At 32.7% G+C, this 21,658-nt stretch overlaps 1 protein-coding gene across 1 annotated transcript; it reads left to right on the plus strand.

Annotated features, from left to right (window-relative positions):
* The first annotated feature begins 18,918 nt into the window (after nt 1–18,918).
* LOC123266564 (baculoviral IAP repeat-containing protein 8-like) lies at nt 18,919–19,285 on the plus strand. The gene is made up of 2 exons (XM_044730869.1): nt 18,919–19,017; nt 19,089–19,285. Exons 1-2 carry the CDS (start codon nt 18,924–18,926, stop codon nt 19,265–19,267), a joined length of 273 nt encoding a protein of 90 aa, XP_044586804.1. The 5' UTR covers nt 18,919–18,923; the 3' UTR covers nt 19,268–19,285.
* The last annotated feature ends 2,373 nt before the right edge of the window (nt 19,286–21,658 follow it).

The raw sequence follows: 21,658 nt of genomic DNA on the forward strand, positions 1-21,658 counted from the left end.
TCTAAAACCAAGAATACCATTTTCAAGAAAATGATTTTCATGAGTCAAGAGGATAAATTCTTCAGCGAAAAACTTTTTATTTCAACTCAAAAGATCTTTTTCTTTAAAATAGTAATTTTGGTTCCAGATTTTGTCTTTTGAATCAAGTTAACTTTTTTAGCAGTGTATTACGACGCTCATATATATGTAAAGGAGTAGTATGTGCCATGATGTGTGCGTATAAGTGTGAGTGTTTGTGTACGTTACTCACAATAGAGCTACTTGTTCGTAAATTTTCTTCTTATTACATCCGGGAAAACATTTTTCTTTCAGTAATTGTCGAAACTGTCTCTTCTCTTTGAATAATGGAATTTGAGACTCTTTAAAAATTCCATTCTCCCAGATCAGCGTTCCAGTGCAATGTTCTTTTCCAGGAAACTTCTTATAAAAGCAGTTATAATATCTATAAAAAAAAAAAAAAAAAAATATTAACTTCAGTGAAATAAAACGTTCAACTTTTAATTTTTAATTTTTTCGTAATAATAAAATTAGTTCTTTACGTACCTTAAGGGGGAAGTAGGATATTCCAACCCGCTTATAAAATTGCTTCCTGAGCCGATAGCGAGGGTGGCAAACACGCGGATTGGGATATCCTACTTTTCTCGCAGGCGAGTATGATATTTTCCATCATATTTGTAACCAAAAGTTTAAATTATGTGTCACTGTCTTTGCGAGAAGGTTGGTGCAAATGTCAAACTGTTTATTTTTTTGCATATGTTGTTCTATAAAATCATATCACGCTTTCTTTCCACAAAACAGGGCAGAAAGTTTAAACTTTTGGTGCAGATATGATGGAAAAAATGTTTTGATTTACGAATATTTTTTTTCTTACAAAAAGCTCAATTTATTATTCTATAATTCGATTATATTGAAGAAAGAAACTTATTCTTTTTAAAATACTGTTTTAATTTAGAAAAAAAAAAAAAACCTTGAAGCAGTGAATAAAAAATTATAATCTTGAACGAAAATTAAGAAAAAGTCAAATTTTAAACTTTAGTGAAGTTAATATCAGTCTTCTCATTATAGAACCGGAACATTGTGAGCTCAGAATTTTTTCGTTTTGTGTACCGGCAATTACAAATATCATACATGTAAGCGACTCGACATTAAGTTTTATTAACGGAATTGCTTCTGTAAAAAACGTGATTAAAAATAATTTTAACAGAATTAAACTGAAATCGATAAATATGCAAATTATTAAAATAAATAATCTTTTGTTACTGAAGAAACGTCACGGTCGGAAAATGTGCTAAGTGACCTAAGAAAATTATTCTTTTAATGATATAAACCTAATATTTGGCAAAATAACAACAAGCTTGAAATCAACTAATGATAAAATTAAAATTACTAATGAAAATATATCTACATTATTTGTAAACTTTTAACGATTACTCGATTAACTCCACGCTCATGTTATGTAGCCCCGTCATATCATTAATATACTATATATCAATAGTTTAAAATAGAAATTTTTTGAAACGGTACTAGATATAATAAGATAATAATAAAATTCTTAAAACTGAATCTTCATCAAAATCTTCAACTTCTAAAAATTTAAAACTATCTCTGCTAAAGCTAATTCGAAATAATTTAAAACAATTTAAAATAGTTCAAGAGCATCATGGAGGTGATCTTTATAAATTATTTTTTTTGAATTAGAGATATTTAAATTTCTAATATTTCCTGAAAAAATGCGAACTCGTTTGAATTTGCACAAATATGGCCTCAAACCGTATAGGCAAATAATCTTAGAGATATGTCTTCATCAACTATGTTAAGTAAGTTTTGTAAGGCTAGTAAATGATATTTGTCACTTGTACGTTTAAAGCTGTACGAGTGAACTCTATATTCTTCATTAGCAAATAATATTATCAATAGCTAAACATGTATAACAATTCAGTCACAATAAACGGGTATAAATAAACGGGTAACTTAGATTTTCAGCTATTTAGGATTTTGCTTGATTAACTTAATGAACAAATTGCAACAAAAAATGCAATTAGCTGTGTATTTTATGACATCAGCCAATATTTAACCAATTAATTTCTCTGAGCTACACAGCTCCACTTATTTATTATAAATAGGCACAAATAATCGGATAACTTAGATTTTCATCTATTGAGTGTGTAACGTTATTAATTTAATGAACGTAACTAATTTTTTCTTGAGTCAAAAAGGTTTTCAATTCATTTCAGAAATTCGTTTATCATCAAAATGGTATTCTTGGTTCAAGATAATTTCCTTTATGTCAAGTTAACTCTTTCATCACTGTAGAGTGGATAAATTTCAGTAAAACTCCTGACATTCGGCCTGAGACTATTACTTACAGTGGAATAAACCAGATTTAGTCAGACGGTAGAATTTAAATTATTTCACAATTTCGGAAGGATATAGTTTTATCATAAGTGTAAAGTTCATCGAAAACATAAAATGATTGTCCATACATTGGGCGGTTATTAACGTATACATTTACATCTACTTTTTTACTTACACTGCAGTAATTACGTTATTCTTATATGAAACTTTCACAACCGCTATATTCCAGAAATATGATAAGCTGTTTTGCTTGGCTTGAGATTGGTCAGCCCCTTCCCCCCTTTCCCTACCTTCTATTTTCCGGATTAATTTAATTTTTATGATTGATTTTTTTCAAATTATTAATTGTATTATTTGATTGTACAATATTTTTCTTTATGCTCCATTTTCTATTCGGAACTTTTGTATTACGTATAATTATTCTCAATCGACGAAAATGAGATTCCCATAAAACATATAAATGTGTGTATCAATGACATCATAAATACTATGCATATTATTATTTGTATGTATATGTATAAACAAGACAAATAATTTCCACCAATTTAAAAAAATTAGATGCAATACTGAACTTCGAGGATAAAAATGCAAATAAAAACTCAAGTATAAAAATATTAAAATTCATAAAAAAAAATTTTATTTAGAATAATTTCATAAGAATTCATCATTTTGAAAATCAGTGTCATTGTTGAATCGGCAGAGTTCGCTGGTGAGGGTAGGGTGACGGCGGACGCTAAGACAACGCGATCGTCAATTCCTCACGTCAACAAACGTCTATGTTACTTATAGCGATGTTGTTTGCGTGTTAGCTGATTTTTTTCTAGGTATTGCCTCAATAAAATAAAAATATTTTAAAATTATTTACAATTTATTTTAAAAGTGTTTTAAAATAAAATATCAGATCTTTCATTTGTATCGGAAGATCTTAAAAGAGTAAGTAAACAGTATGAATAAATTCAATTAATAATAATAATACGATTATATTAATATTTTATTTATAATATTATTCGTAAAAATAATCAGAGGAATGAATTGAACAATACCTAAAGATTTTCATCAATGAATAAAGAGAAAATAATAATTGCTGATGTTATGAAAACTATTAAATTGTGATTATAAATTTATAAATTTGGATAGATATAACTTTTTTTAATTGTTTTAAAAATTGTATATTTTTTTTTCATTCTACTTTTTGCGAGATTGTAATTTCTATGAAATTAAAATAATGATAAAATTTGATCAAAATAAACTTTTCAAGCTTAAATTTTTAACTCTCACTTGTTAAAGTCAATCAATTAAAATTTTATTCGATTTCCTCGTTTAAAAGTCCTAGGAAGCTATTCTTTCTATTCTCGAGAGGATTTCACAGTGTTTACAAGTGCATAGATATGTGTTTGTGCTCGTGTGGATGAGTGAATATATGTGTGTACGTTTCTTATACTTTCGAATGGTTTGACAGATTTCATTGCGCTTAGTAGCATTAACAAGAGTTTTCCTAATCTTAAATTTTCTGATAACTTAAACGAGTTTAAATCGACAGATTATGAAAAATTTTCAAAAGAAAAAAATTATAGTTAATTTTTTTTTATTTCCGTCGAAAACGACCTGACAAGAAATGTAGAAGTTATTTGAAAAAAAAATACACTTTCACCTAAATTTTTCGATAACGATCTCCCGAACGGGTCAAGTGATTTTGATTTTATTGGTCGTGTTGGATACTCTTTTTTGAGTAGAATAGGTGATTAGATTTTGAAATAAATTCCCTTATCAATTGGGACACGGTGACATCCTCGTAGAAATAGCCGGAATTGCTTCTTAACACCCCACAACTTGGAGATCTGATGAAAATTTAATTTTTAAGAATCGGGATGAAATCATGAACTTTTCATTTTTTTTTTGTAAATGATTGATTTTCATAGCGGGAAGTGAAAGAAGAACAATAATTTTTCTTGTATTTTATAGATATATGGATTTTATTCATGAAATCGTAAGAACAGATTTTAGACCTTAACCGAATACTTACCGTTAATTGTAACTATTTATTTCATTATTAATGACATATTGATGAATGTTTCAGCCATTTCGAAAATGGTCGAAAATTTTCAAGTTGGGAAGGAATATCCAGCAGATCAGCTGCAATTCCATAAAGATTTGGATGCCTATGAACAGCAGACAAAACACAAGTTCTTCTCATACGACATGAGAACTATGTCTGCTGTTCAGAAAAGGTACAGTAAAAAAATGGAAAATTCGAGTTGGCAGCTTTACGAAGCGAACTTTCGCTGTATAAGGGGGAAAAAAAAACATTTATCTCAGGATAAGAATGTGTAAGTAAGACTATTGCATAATAATACATTGAATCGTAACTAATAGAAGACTTTATCAAGTATTAAAAAAATTTATTTGTTTGGAAACAATTGATTCAGTTCTTAAATATGAATAAGAGGAAAAAAAAACATTCATTTTTAACTAATGATTAATTTTTCGTAATTAACAAATGTTTGACAGTATTTGTTATTCTTGAACCATTAATAATTTTTGCTTAACTAATATTTATTTAAGTTTACTTTTTATCCCGTTGTTATCTTGTTCAGGATATGATGTGAAGATCATTAAAAAATAGACAGAGCGAAAAGTTTTTATAATAGAGATAAAAACTATGTTGACTGTTACAAAAATTAGTTAGTCATAAATATATTGTCTTCATTTTTTATGAAAAATCAATCTACCAGATCTAATAGAATTTTCTGTCATAGTTATAAAAATATAAAAAGTGTCGAAAGAGAATTTTTATGCTTTTAAGTTCATTGGTAAATTCTCAAAATTTATGAAAGTTGCAGAACTTAAACGAAATTCATTTTGAAGAAAAAATTTCATATAGAATTTTTACCATTAGGATTTGTAAACTTTATAAATTTTTATAATTCGTGATTATCTTAAAATTATAAGAAGAACGTCGGTCATGAGCTTCAAAAATACTCTTCAAAAGTCATATCTATTTTTCCAACTACAATAGATGTCTAGATATTGAGAAAAAAATCTAGAAATGTGAATGAATGAAATAAATATCATTAAATCTAATTAAAATGTCGGCATCATTGGCCGAGTAGTCTAAATACTTAGACTGCCCGAACAATGAGTTGACATTACTGACATGGGTTTTTTCTGTGGTTTCGCCATGTCAATGTGTCTATAGCTGAGGCAAAGGGAAAATACAGTACAGTAATACACAAGTCGGTCTACAGCCGCACAGGAATAACGCAGAATAATCCGCAAACGCCAAACTAATCGCCAAACCCGTATTAAGATCTGTAATCTATAAGAAACAGTATAAATAATAATAATAAAAATAATAATAATAATTTATTAAAGAGTTCAGTAATTCAAAGCCAACTTTCCCGATCCAAATTGATGGTAGACTTAATTTTTTAATTTTCATTAAATTTTTAATTTTCATTTATTAACTATTTTCACCATAATAATAATAATAATAATAATAATAATAATAATAATAAGTGGTGCTTGCTACGTGGCCTCCAAGCGGCGCATCGCGGGAAACGCAGACCATAACACCAGGTCTGTAGGCGAACGACGTAGCCGATGCAGTGGGCCAACTACCCACTGCATTGAAATACTGAGTTACAACAAGACGTAATCTCAGAAGTGCTCCCTACAACCGGTCCTTTTCGGATGAGGACCATTCATCAGGTGGGAGGAGCACGCCGGACCCGATGAACGATGACGACCCTGGCGCTTTAAGGACTTACTTTAATTGGACGGAGGAACTACGAGTCGACCTCTTGGTGTGCTACCAACGTAACGAGCCGGGGGTGAGCGGTTATATGGCCCGGATGCACACTCTTTGGAGTGATATGCATCCGGAGCTAGAGCATTTTACGCCTAAACACCTGCGTAATTATGCCGCTTATCTTCGGCGTAATAGAAGATCGCTTGTGCCGGATAGAAGGCAGTCTAATAGACTTTCCTTTCCGGCGCAATTACACCAAGAGCGACGCCGTTCCTCCTTGGATGACAACAATCCCTTTATAGGACGGCAAGTAAGTATATCTAAAAAGATAACTTACTCCCAACAACAGCTAGAAGCGGTAAATGAAGATCTCCGTGCAAACATCCTGGAGGATTCCACCCTGCTCACTGTGAGCCAGGTTGTGTATGGTGCAGCAGTTTCGGCTTTTCCGAGAGAGAGACATTGTCTCTCGATCGAGGCAAGGTTGAGACAGCGCATCTCACAACTTGGACTCAAAATTGACAGATCCCGGAAACAGGTCTCCCGCATTCAGTGTGTGATTGAGTTTGAAACAACTCAAAGAGCATACACGCCCCGAATTCGGCGCATTGCTGCTGAACTTCGGTGGCGTCATCACACACTGAATAAGAGTACTCTTCTTGTCATCAAGGAAGAGTCTCTCAATAAATTGCGGGCTCTAGTGACTGCCAAAACGGTCACTAGAGAAAAGGCTGAAGCGGTTGGTCGACAACTCGTTGTTTCGATCCAGCCCTTCACGCTTTCTGACACCAAAGACCGATGTTACCGGGAATTATCCAACACCTGAGCGGGTGGAAGCTTTTGGACTGAGTTGTATGGAGATCAACCAAACGTGAACGCCAATACTCCAGCTCTGCACGACTTTAAAGCATTCTGTCGGGAACACCGTAGACCGCATGCTGATGAAAGCCCTGCAGTCAGTGTGAATGAAGTTCGTTCAGCTCTAAATGGCAGCAAAAATTGGGCTGCCCCGGGACCAGATGGCATAAATGTCTTTTGGTGGAAGAAGTTTACTTCTACCCACCTCCATCTGGCCCGTATATTTACATCGTACATTAGAGCTGACGAACCGATTCCAGACTGGCTCGTGGAAGGGCGAACCGTACTGATACCAAAAAAAGGTGACTTGTCTGACCCAAAGAATTACAGGCCTATCACCTGCTTGAATGCGGTTTATAAAATTTTTACAAAAATTTTAAACAACCGTATTTTGCAGGAGATAGAACCTGTATGGCAACAGATATATGAACAGCGTGGCAGCAAAAGAGGCCTGTCAGGTTGCAAAGAGAACTTGATAGTTGATCGATGTGTCACACAAGATGCGATCTACTATCAACGCAACCTGTCAATGGCCTGGATCGACTATCGCAAGGCATTTGACTCAACTTCTCATGAGTTGATTTTATATCTCCTCAAATGCCTGGGGGTCAATCCTGAAATAGTGGAATGCATTCGGCGTACAATGCAGCTCTGGCGAACGCGTTTTTACATTGGAAGTGGAAACGTATTGCACATAACCGGAGTTGTAGAGTACGAACGAGGGGTCTTCCAAGGCGATTCCTTGAGCCCTTTGCTGTTTTGCATCTCACTGCTGCCTATATCTGTTGCTCTCCGTAAAACCCATGGGTACTCTGTGGGGCCTCCGGGTGATCGAAAATACTCGATTACCCATCTGCTTTATATGGATGATCTGAAGCTATATAGTGCTGATGAAGATCATCTACAGGCGGCCCTGAACATCGTAGCAGAGTACACGCGGGATGTCGGAATGTCTTTTGGGTTGGACAAGTGTGCGGTCGTACATCTGGCGAGGGGTAAGTGCTCTGATACGAGTGATGATGTCGAGTTGGTAGATGGGAGCATCTTAAGACAATTAGATGCCGGAGAGTTGTATAGATATCTAGGAATGGAAGAGCACCGCATGCATGCGGTCTCCGAAGTCCAAGCAACTCTCCGTAGCGAGTATGTTAGGAGACTCCGGAAAATCTGGTCCTCCGAACTTTCCGGCAAAAATAAAGTCTCCGCCACTAACATGCTCGCTGTCCCAGTCTTACTATACTCTTTCGGTGTCTTAAAATGGGCCCGAAAGGATTTACGAGATCTCGACATCAAAACCCGTAAGGTTATCAATATGAATCGGAGCATGCACCCCAATTCATCAGTCGCCAGATTATACCTCTCCCGGTCGATCGGTGGGAGAGGTCTGCAGAGTTTGGAGCGACTGCATGATCGTTTGGTCCTGGGTTTAACACACGAAGTTGTCAATTTCACTGCAGACGAGGATGACTTTCTTATGCAAATTGTTCATAAACATGAGAATGCGCATAAGGGGTCGTTCTTATATAAGGCAGCAATATATGCGGCAAGAACCCTTGGTCTTGGAGAAATAAACGCTCTTATGGAACTCCGAAAGGAGGAATTCAAGAGCGTCATCAGGAACGCCGAGGAAAAACTACTCCTAGGCGAACTGATGGACAAGTCTATGCACAGCGTGTTCTTCAAACACGTGCGTGATCATGGCTTGTCCACCCAGCTGACGTTTTCCTTCTTAAAGTCAGCTGGCCTGATGTCCGAGACTGAAGGGTTCATATTTGCTTGCCAAGATGGTGTCATTAACACTCTAGAGTACCGTAGCAAGGTGCTCCAGGTGCAGCTCCCAGACACGACCTGCAGGGCGTGTAAACAACATCCGGAGACGCTTATGCACATTTTGTCAGCATGTCCTGTGCTGGCGAGAGGTGCATACATCCAGCGTCACAATGCTGCCCTGAGAGTACTGTACTACTATCTTCGTCACCGCTACGGTATTGACGTGACACCGGTGCTGCCTTATCTGCCAGGAGATATTCCCCAGGTTGTTGAGAATGACAGTTGCAAAATTTATTGGAACATGCCGTTTGCAACAACTCGGCGGATAGATCACAACAAACCTGATATTGTGCTCTTCGACAAGGCTACTCGTGACATTTATGTCATTGAGTTCTCGGCCCCGGCTGAATACAACATCTCAGCCAAAGAAGAGCACAAAAGACAGATATATCAGGATCTCCTGTTTGAAATTGGCAAACTTTACCCAGGTTACCGTGTCAAGCTCGTCGTCCTGATTGTTGGCGTCCTCGGAGGGATGAAACAGTCTTTTGTATCCTCACTTGCCAGAGTTCCAGCTTGCTCATCAAAAGCTGAATTCTTGGCGGTCAGGATGCAGAAGGCTGTCATACTAGGTTCCCTCCGTCTACTTAGGAAAATGACTTTGGCCTGCTGTGATCACTAACCGCCTTGTTGTGCGGAGTGGTACAGCAGTAATGGATGGAGCTCAGGCTGGGCCCTCGGAGAATCGGACTCCAGGGACAATCCCCCTGAGCATTTAATAACATAATAATAATAATAATAATAATAATAATAATAATAATAATAATAATAATAAATCTAATTGGAGTAGAGTAATTAAAATAAACATACTTCTCATTGTAGAAAATACTGTCCAGTAGAATTAATAATCCGAATGGACAGCGAAAGAAATGCGTTCGTCGTGAAGAAGTGGAAACACCAGCATAACCACGGTCTTTCAAAGGTATAATACGTTTACACATCAACACACACGTACACTGATAGAAGGATTTGTTTATAGTTAAAAATTTAATATTGAACAAATCATTTATTAAAGACCACTTTTTAGTCCTTAACAAATATTTCTTAGTATTTAAAAAGATTTATTAATATTTAATAAATAAATATCAGATTTATTAAATACAAACAAATCATTTTAAATAATAAGAAATGTTTGTTGAATACTAAAAATTGGTCTCTAATAAATGATTTGTTAACTATTAACAAATATTTTTTTATACAAATTTTTTGAAACACACACATTCACTATAGCTACTGAAAAGATATTATAATAATCAAATTGATTTCAGATAAAAGAGCGTAAGAAATCATGGGAAGAAAAGTTCATGGAAAGAATGAGTGAGAAAAAGAAAGAAAGAACAGGAAAAAACAAAAAAAAGACACTAGAAAAAAGTATAGTAGATGAATACTTAAAAGTCTTATCAGAATACATAATTAATAATCCGAATAACTTGCAAGAAAAATTAAATTTAATAAAACTAAGTGGAGAAAAGATAGCTGAAATAGATGGGAAGAAAGATCAAATAATATTCCCAAAGGTAGACTCTAGTGGAGATGAGGAAGAAAATTTGTCAGGAACAGAAAATGAAGAAAGCACGAACGAAGAAGAGGAAATAGAAGTAAATGGCACAGAAAATATAACGGAACCAGGTAAACAAATTGATAGTGAAGCAGAGAAGTTAACAAGAAGAGACAAGAAAAAAAATGAAGAAGGAAAGAAAGAAGAAAAAAAGAGAAAGCAAAAGCAAATTAAAGAGGTCATTTGCTGGTTTCAATCTTATCTCACGGGCAGATCTCAATCTACACTTGACATTGACTTCACTCCATCAAAAGAAATTGGTACTACCTCTGGTGTTCCTCAAGGATCCATCTTAGGTCCAATCCTCTTCTTGATTATCATAAATGGATTATCTAAGCGATTAAAATATTCCAAACATGGTCTCTTTGCAGATGACAAATATGCATATCTTCATTTTAAAATTTCTGAACTGAATGTTGCTGCTAATAAACTTATAACTGATGGTACTGCTGTAGCAAACTGGGCTAAGGAAGTAGGCCTTGAAGTAAATTTTCAAAAGACCAAAGTCATGATCCTAGGGAGCAATAGGAAAATCAGACTTCTTGACAGCTGCAACCTCCCTCAAATTATTATTGATGGCAACATTATACCCTATGTGAACACAACAAAACATCTTGGAATTCACCTGATTAATAATCTCTCTTGGGATGTTCATGTAGCTCATATTACAAGGAAGGTCTATGCCACACTAAACTGTCTCAAACACAGAAAGAATATTCTCTCAACTTCTACGCGCAAACTTCTCATTACAGCAACCATAAATCCAATCATTGATTACTGTTCTTTAGTTCTAATTGATTCATCAAAAAAGCTAGATTATAAATTACAACGTCTTACAAATAACTCTATCAGATTTATCTACAATTTAAGGCGTGACGAGCATATTACTCCATATAGACAATCACTAAATTGGTTAATGATCAAATCTAAAAGACGTTACTATCTGGCTTGTTTTTTATATAAACTCCTCAAAACTGGTGCACCTAAATACTTAAGAAATCTCTTTGTGGATGAACCCCCAGATATCAGAAGATCTGAAAGAATAGCCGCCAAATATAACAATAATTTCAAAATCCCAAACTTCACCAGCTTAGTCTATGAACACTCTTTTGTGGTATCCGCTATCCGACTTTGGAGGGAATTACCAATTGAAATAACTAACTTACTGAGTCTTGATACTTTCAAGACCAGTTCCTATGAATTTTTTCTTCACAAGGAACGAGAAGGCCAACCATGAACGTCTCACAAATTACCTAACTCAGTTTAATTTTTGGATCAACTTACTTACTAAAAAACTATTTTCTTTTGTGTTTGCTATCAAGAAATCTACCTGCTATCAGTCTTAAACAACAAATTAATCATATATACAAATTAAATTATTTCGTCTATCTACATAAATCATTCTTGTAAAGATTTGTTGAGTATATTACATACTAAAGTTTTCATTTTTCAAATTTTTAATATTAAACCACTGTCAGAAAAATATTCTAAATGAAATTGTAAAACAATATAATTATATCTTTATTGCTCATTACGTGTACTTTGATAAAATTGAAATGTATACTTTGCCATTTGGCCATTGCCTTGGCATTAAATCATAAATAAATAAATAAATAAAATAAATAAAGAAGTATCAATTTCGAAAAAGAAAGAACTTCAGGAAAAAAATAAAATGAAAAAAAAAAAGAAAAAGAAAAAGATGAAAATAAAGAGAACCAGACAATAAATGAAAGAATGGAAACAATCTTCAATGGAGAAAACGAAGAGGATACACCGAACAAGACTGATAAAAGTATAACGGCACCGGTGGAACAAAATTATAATAAAGGCGAATGGATAGAAAAAAAAAAGAGGAAAAAAATGAAAAGAAGAGGAAGCTAACTGTACCAGAAGAAGAACCTATTGAAGAAATTAAGAAAGTGAGAGATGAAGATATAAAAGCGAAAAAAAGAGCTAAGGAAACGGACCAAAATGATAATTTTTCAAACGCAGAAATAATGTGGCATGAAAATACAAAAAGTGACCTAAGTATTACGGAAAATCAGATAACGGTGGAAAATCTAGTGCAGATATTGATAAAGGAAGAAGTATGGAAGGAGTGGAAAGAAGGATACGTGATCAAGTTGGAAGATTTAAAAGAAATAAATGATGAAATAAAAAATTACTTGAGAGAGAATGTAATAGTGGCCGAAGAATTAGAAAAAATGGTAACGACAGAAGTTCTACAATCAATCTATTATGCGATAAAGAATGGCGCAGTTTAAAAATTGATAGAGTTATGATTTATATAAAATGTAACTTAGGCATAAAAAAATAAACTATGCATAGAATTTGTTCAAGCTAAATATTGTTGCAATCATTTTCAACGTGCTACTATACATATATATTATTACAAAAAAATAAGCGGATGATTTATTTTTCGAATTTTGATTACATAATAGTTGATAATTTTTAATAATAACCCCCTCGGCCAACTAACTATTGTTATTATTAACTCTACAAAAATGAAGTTCACCCGTAGGTAATTAAACGGGCGAGAAATTTTTTGCGTGGTGGGTAAAAGAATTAGAAAAATTATTTTTGTTCTTAATTATTATTATATAATTTAGATTTAGATTTAGATTTATTCATTTTATACCAAGGCCTAATTGGCCGAATGGCAAATTTATACATATATATGTTAAAACTACATAAAATACAATATTAACTAAAAAGATGATGAAAAATAATACACAGATTAAGTAAAAAATCAGACACAGAATATATAAATAAATATTAGAATTATAATACACGATTTAACTTATTCATCAAGTAATAAAATACATGATTTATAATACATGATTTAACCAATTTACTAAATAACAGTTTACATGAGAGTTCTGAACAATATTAAATATCTAGTTTAAATAAATAGTCATAGATTTTATTTTTGAAAATATCTAAGTTTGAGGAATCAGTAATATCAGATGGTAGCTCCTCCCATAATCGTATAACAGTAATTACAAAAGAGTTTTCATATTGTGTTGTTGTATAATTAGGCAATTTAAAATTTAAATTATTTTTCTTAGCCGCCAATCTTTCTGAGCGCCTTACATCATCATTATCAATGAACAGTTCTCGTAAATAATTTGGTTCACCAGTCACTAAAAGCTTATAAAAATAACATGCTGCAAAGTAAATGCGACGACTTTTAATAGACAGCCAACCAAGTTCACGTCTGTACGGGGTAATATGTTCAGCACGTTTTAAGCCATAAATAAAGCGAACAGCTGAATTTAAAGCACGCTGTAGCTTGCGATCATAAGTTGAATTCATCAAAACTATAGAGCAGTAATCAATTAAAGGTAGAATAGTTGCAGAGACTAATAGTTTTTTAATATCAACAGTATAAATATTTTTACGTAATTTTAAACTATATAAAGTTGAGTTTATTTTGCTGACAGTTTTTGAGATATGACAGTTCCAGGACAAGTTACATGATAAGTGAAGGCCCAGACATTTTGTAGACTCTGTATAGGGTAAAGCCACACCATCAACAATGATAGGTGGTAAGCCTTCACGCTGGAGCGCTTTTACTCTATTATTAGATCCTAATAGCATAGCCTTAGTTTTTAAGAGATTAACTTCAAGGCCATTTACTCTAGCCCATTCTACAACCGCGAGGGCATCAATATTCATCAGTCTCACTGCATCATGTAATTGGTAAGGATAAAAGTGAATATAGATGTACGTGTCATCGGCATATAAACCATATCGGCTATACATAAGCCGCTTAGTAACTAAGTTCATGACTAGAAGGAATAAAATCGGACCAAGGACCGATCCTTGAGGAACGCCGGACGAAGTTTCCAAAAAACCAACTGGTACCCCTTGTTCATTCACTACTGACTGACTTCTGTTCGTGAGATATGAAAAGAACCAATTTATTGTATCATAAGAAAAGCCTAGCTCAACCAAGGTCTTCAAAATAACCTTTGGATTCACATAATCAAACGCCTTAGTTAAATCGAAAAGAACTAAAAGCGTCAATTTATTATCATCTATTGCTTTACTAACATCATCCACTAGTTTTAACAGAGCTGGTTGTGTTCCATGATGTTTTCTGAAACCAGACTGAAACTTGTCAAGTAGTTCATTAGTCTCAAGATAATTCATCATTTGATTGGCTATTAATCGTTCAAATACTTTGCTTAAATGAGATGTATTAGCTATTGGACGAGTATCGGAGAGTGTACGCGGGGGTGAGATTTTATTCAAGGGGATAATAAAGATCATTTTCCAATTTTGCGGAAATATACCTGTTTCAAGCGACCTGTTAAAGAGAGCTGTAAGAAATATAGAAATTTGAGGGATATGATTTTTAAGCCAGCGGAGATCTAACTGATCTAATTGATCATTCTTAATATTAATCTCCCCCCCCCCCTCTTAACTGATAATTGCAATTTCTTTCCTTGCGAAAATAATAGTCATCCGTTCAAAACTAAGCGGGAGTGAAATTTCTTAAAAAGTAGGTTAAATTATTAAGAAAATTATTTTTTTTATTGTGTATTGTTATATAATTAATCGTTTTTAATACTAATCCCCCCAGCCAACTGATCTTTGCAATTATTTTCCTTGCGAAAATAATAGTCACCCGTTCGAAACTAAACGGGCGTGAAATTTCTTGGATAGTAGGTTAAATAATTAAGAAAAATTTTTTTTTTATTGTGTATTGTTATATAATTAATTGTTTTTTAAAACTAATCCTCGCAGCCAACTGATCTTTGCAATTATTTTCCTTGTGAAAATAATAGTCACCCGTTCAAAACTAAACGGGCGTGAAATTTCTTGGAAATTTGATAAATAATTAAAGAAATTTTTTTTTTATTGTGTATTGTTATATAATTAATTGTTTTTAATACTAATCCTCACAGCCAACTGATCTTTGCAATTATTTTCCTTGCGAAAATAATAGTCACCCGTTTAAAACTAAACGGGCGTGAAATTTCTTGGAAAGTAAGTTAAATTATTAAGAAAATTATTTTTTTTATTGTGTATTGTTATATAATTAATCGTTTTTAATACTAATCCTCGCAGCCAACTGATCTTTGCAATTATTTTCCTTGCGAAAATAATAGTCACCCGTTTAAAACTAAACGGGCGTGAAATTTCTTGGAAAGTAAGTTAAATTATTAAGAAAATTATTTTTTTTATTGTGTATTGTTATATAATTAATCGTTTTTAATACTAATCCCCCCAGCCAACTGATCTTTGCAATTATTTTCCTTGCGAAAATAATAGTCACCCGTTCGAAACTAAACGGGCGTGAAATTTCTAGGATAGTAGGTTAAATAATTAAGAAAATTTTTCTTTTTATTGTGTATTGTTATATAATTAATCGTTTTTTAAAACTAATCCTCGCAGCCAACTGATCTTTGCAATTATTTTCCTTGCGTAAATAATAGTCACCCGTTCAAAACTAAACGGGCGTGAAATTTCTTGGAAATTTGATAAATAATTAAAGAAATTTTTTTTTTATTGTTTATTATTATATAATTAATCGTTTTTAATACTATAACAGTAATTCATAATTTATTTTACCGTATTAATTAATTTATATTCACTTATAACAATTTATTTACTTGAAATTATTAAATTTTATCAGCACATACTATAGCGCGCTCACATTTTTCGATCCTGACTTTTTTTTTATGTAAAAAGTGACATGCCACAGACTAGATAAAATAAAAATGTGTAGTAATCGGCAGGTTGACAACTGTACTCCAAATTACTCAACTCTATGCCAGCTTTACTCAAGGAGCATCCGTAACTCGAAATTTTTAATATCACGGTGAAAACAACTGTACTCCAAATTACTCAACTCCGTACCAACTTTACTCAACAGCATGTGGCTGTAAATGAAAAATTTTTTTTCAATTCGCACTGTATTCAAAGCCAACAGTATTCAATGCAGAGTTTACTCAGCGCTGAATAGATAAATAAGCAAGCCTCGGTAAGAACGAATTCAATCAGAGAGAAATGACCATATGGCGCTGTATGGAGATTCCGAAATCATCTTGAATTAATCAAGATAATATTTAAATAGATTGAACTTGGTAATAAATATAAACTAGTCATTACTTATTAGATTTATTTATAGAAAAAAAACTAGTCTATTTTATTATACCTTTATAAATAATTATAAAAATTATAAAACTTGGGTTAAAAATATTTAAATATTAATGAAAATATTTTAATTTTGATAATTATGGTCACACGATTTATTTAAAAAATTAGTTTGATTATAAAAACTTTATAATATTTTATTAGTTAAAATTAAGACAATTTTATTATAAAATAACATTTTGTGCACAATTGTTAGCTTACATTAAAATAATTAGGTTTAAGAACAAGTATGTGAAAAAAAAATTGCTTCTAGAAATATATTTCTAAAAACTTGATTGTGTTGAATCAATAATACTCATTTTAGTATTAATTAAATATTATTATTAACTATAATAAATTTAATTAATAAAAAACTCTTATTATTGACTCAACACGATCAAATTTTGAAATTAGTTATAAGGAAAATTTTTTCTTATAAAAACGCTGGCGAAATCATAATGATTCAAATGTAAGAATAATTAAAACTTATTAAAATTGAAAACAAATGTTCGAAAAAAATCTTAAAATCAGTTAAGAACAGAAATATTAAAAAAAATGCTTCCACAAATAAATTTCTGACAACTTGATCGTGTTGAATCAATAATATTCGTTTTATTATTAATTAAATATTATTATTAACTATAATTAATTTAATTGATAAAAAAAAACTCTTATTATTGACTCAACACGATCAAATTTTAAGAAATTATTTTTATGATTTTCTTTTATTTTTTTAATCTAAACCTGCACTATGGATGATTGGTAAATATTTTAATTTTTCGTGATTTTTCACGACAGAGTTGACAGCGATCTCCAATTTTTCGATTGCACTCATTGCAAAGACATAAATGACCGCATTTAATAAATGCCCAGACAGCAGCCCGAAATCTACAGCAGCAGCATATGCTTGTCCCTTCCGGAATAATCTCTGAAAATATTAATTTAAATTAGTAAAGAAAAATTGATTAAATTTCATATAATAATTTCTAAGTAAAATACCTTCGTCGTCACATGCTGAGTTACTTTGAGTTACTGTTAAGCCAGACGTTGACAGACTAGACTGTGACATCCTAGAACTTGACAAATTTGCCATCGCCGGGCTAGAACCGGCGGGGGCAGACGCAGACGATTCGTTGACTGTTAAGCCAGACGTCGACGGGCTAGACTCTGACATCCTACGACTTGACAAATTTGCCATCGAAGAACTAGAACCGGATGGCTCAAACGCAGAAGAATTGTTGAAAGTTAAGCCAGATGGTGTGGACGCACGGCGATCAGTCACTGAAGTTACTAAGAAGTTAATGAAGTAATCTGTAACAAATCCAATTATTTATTAAATTGTTTCATAAGATGGCCAAATGAAAACTAAAAAAAATAATTAATGAAAAATTACCTTCATCATCACTATCCAATGAGATTATTAAAGTGTCATCTAAAGCACTCGCATTTTCCGATGATCCTGCAACCGTGTCATCAATCACAGCTTCAGCTGACATAGGCTGTATTGGCATAGTCGGTCCCGTTGATGAGGTTCTTGGAGTGAACCTATCTGGGTAGGTACGTTGATTAATGACATTAGGCGGATCCTGCAGATCCGTTAATCGAGGCACTCTAATATTTAAACCTAGATGAGTTTAAGAGAAAACAGAGTAAAAAAAAATATAAAGTAAGATTATTCATGAATTTTAACAACTATAGTGAAACATAGTTATTAAAGACAAGAAATCTTACTAGCTTCACTGGCAACAGCACGCAAAATTAAATCCTGCTGATAGCGGTCAACAGAAGTTGCCAAAAAATCTTGTCTTTAATAACTATGTTTCACTATAGTTGTTAAAATTCATGAATAATCTTACTTTATATTTTTTTTTTTACTCTGTTTTCTCTTAAACTCATCTAGGTTTAAATATTAGAGTGCCTCGATTAACGGATCTGCAGGATCCGCCTAATGTCATTAATCAACGTACCTACCCAGATAGGTTCACTCCAAGAACCTCATCAACGGGACCGACTATGCCAAGACAGCCTATGTCAGCTGAAGCTGTGATTGATGACACGGTTGCAGGATCATCGGAAAATGCGAGTGCTTTAGATGACACTTTAATAATCTCATCGGATAGTGATGATGAAGGTAATTTTTCATTAATTATTTTTTTTAGTTTTCATTTGGCCATCTTATGAAACAATTTAATAAATAATTGGATTTGTTACAGATTACTTCATTAACTTCTTAGTAACTTCAGTGACTGATCGCCGTGCGTCCACACCATCTGGCTTAACTTTCAACAATTCTTCTGCGTTTGAGCCATCCGGTTCTAGTTCTTCGATGGCAAATTTGTCAAGTCGTAGGATGTCAGAGTCTAGCCCGTCGACGTCTGGCTTAACAGTCAACGAATCAGCCTGCCCGCCCCCGCCGGTTCTAGCCCGGCGATGGCAAATTTGTCAAGTTCTAGGATGTCACAGTCTAGTCTGTCAACGTCTGGCTTAACAGTAACTCAAAGTAACTCAGCATGTGACGACGAAGGTATTTTACTTAGAAATTATTATATGAAATTTAATCAATTTTTCTTTACTAATTTAAATTAATATTTTCAGAGATTATTCCGGAAGGGACAAGCATATGCTGCTGCTGTAGATTTCGGGCTGCTGTCTGGGCATTTATTAAATGCGGTCATTTATGTCTTTGCAATGAGTGCAATCGAAAAATTGGAGATCGCTGTCCACTCTGTCGTGAAAAATCACGAAAAATTAAAATATTTACCAATCATCCATAGTGCAGGTTTAGATTAAAAATAAAAGAAAATCATAAAAATAATTTCTTAGCTTGATCGTGTTGAGTCAATAATAAGAGTTTTTTTTTATTAATTAAATTAATTATAGTTAATAATAATATTTAATTAATAATAAAACGAATATTATTGATTCAACACGATCAAGTTTTCAGAAATTTATTTGTGGAAGCATTTTTTTTTAATATTTCTGTTCTTAACTGATTTTAAGATTTTTTTTTCGAACATTTGTTTTCAATTTTAATAAGTTTTAATTATTCTTACATTTGAATCATTATGATTTCGCCAGCGTTTTTTTATAAGAAAAAAAATTTTCCTTATAACTAATTTCTTAAAATTTGATCGTGTTGAGTCAATAATAAGAGTTTTTTTTTATTAATTAAATTTATTATAGTTAATAATAATATTTAATTAATACTAAAATGAGTATTATTGATTCAACACAATCAAGTTTTTAGAAATATATTTCTAGAAGCAATTTTTTTTTCACATACTTGTTCTTAAACCTAATTATTTTAATGTAAGCTAACAATTGTGCACAAAATGTTATTTTATAATAAAATTGTCTTAATTTTAACTAATAAAATATTATAAAGTTTTTATAATCAAACTAATTTTTTAAATAAATCGTGTGACCATAATTATCAAAATTAAAATATTTTCATTAATATTTAAATATTTTTAACCCAAGTTTTATAATTTTTATAATTATTTATAAAGGTATAATAAAATAGACTAGTTTTTTTTCTATAAATAAATCTAATAAGTAATGACTAGTTTATATTTATTACCAAGTTCAATCTATTTAAATATTATCTTGATTAATTCAAGATGATTTCGGAATCTCCATACAGCGCCATATGGTCATTTCTCTCTGATTGAATTCGTTCTTACCGAGGCTTGCTTATTTATCTATTCAGCGCTGAGTAAACTCTGCATTGAATACTGTTGGCTTTGAATACAGTGCGAATTGAAAAAAAATTTTTCATTTACAGCCACATGCTGTTGAGTAAAGTTGGTACGGAGTTGAGTAATTTGGAGTACAGTTGTTTTCACCGTGATATTAAAAATTTCGAGTTACGGATGCTCCTTGAGTAAAGCTGGCATAGAGTTGAGTAATTTGGAGTACAGTTGTCAACCTGCCGGAATATTGAAATACTCAACTCTATCAACGGGAATTTATAGGATGAGGAAGATGATAATATGTGAATATAAATTTAAATAAATTTTTGAACGGAATTAAGTTAACTAAATTGAAATATGTATTCAAAAGACTTTACACAAAATTAGAAACGAGGTGATAGGTCTGAGCTCGAATAATATTCTGATATTTCTCAAATATGTCTAAGTCCGACTCCTAGCACTAGAAGTGGCGGGGGCGACTCTCCCTACCATCCGAGTATTCCGCTGTACTGGCCTTTTGGCAACGTTGATTGGTCCCTCTCCTTCCTACTGGGTCCTAGCTGTACTCCTACTCAGGTACTCGTCCTTTCCGACCGTTGTTGAACTACCTGGGCTCGCTAGCAGAGTTGTCCGAAGTTTCATCATCTCTGGGAATTTACCAGACTGAGTGGTTGAGCTAGACTCGTCATAAATGAGGGTCACTAGTCGGCTCAGACTATTTTCTCGCATTTTTTTATACAACATTTTATATTTCTTAAGAAATTAAAATATATTTTCTAATTTCTATAATTACTTAGGTCGAGAGCAATTAGGTAGTAAATTTATATATTTATGGCTTAATCCTCTTTACTATCTTATTATTCCTAGTCTATTGTGATAAATTTTCAGAGAGTAAAAATACATTTTAACAATAACCTTTTTTACTAATGGCTAAAACTCTAGACTTAGGTTGTGGGGTTTTCCCAAAATTTTCTTATAAATATAAATAGATCTAATGTTAAATTTAGCGCTATCAAAGGGGTATCGTCAGTGCTCGCGAGGCGGCGCCAGTCGCGATTCAGCTAAACCGTGATATGATATCACATATCTACATAAACTGTAGCTTCAAGGGGATAGTTTGCGGTAAAAAATGCAGCCAACGCTCGATTCAACTTAGTACCGTAGAAAAGTAAACTCCAATCTTAAAGGTGCTCACACACGTGTTAATGAACTAAGGTAGATTGCTTGCAGTTATCCTTTTATTTATTTAATTTGTTTATTTACTTTGAGCTCTCTGCGAGAAAGTATTGTATATAATTCTATATAATAAACTAACGATGTGACTAAGGTAAAGCAAAGAAACAATACGACTCCGTACACAAACAGCACTGTATGTATACGAAGTGCTACAAATCCCGGGAAATTCAAATTTTATACGTAATTCACTCTCGTAGAGCGGCACATGTACGAAGTCGTACACATACTACAGAATAA

Source organism: Cotesia glomerata, linkage group LG6 (genome assembly GCF_020080835.1).
Source record: "Cotesia glomerata isolate CgM1 linkage group LG6, MPM_Cglom_v2.3, whole genome shotgun sequence".
Classification (NCBI taxonomy): domain Eukaryota; kingdom Metazoa; phylum Arthropoda; class Insecta; order Hymenoptera; family Braconidae; genus Cotesia; species Cotesia glomerata.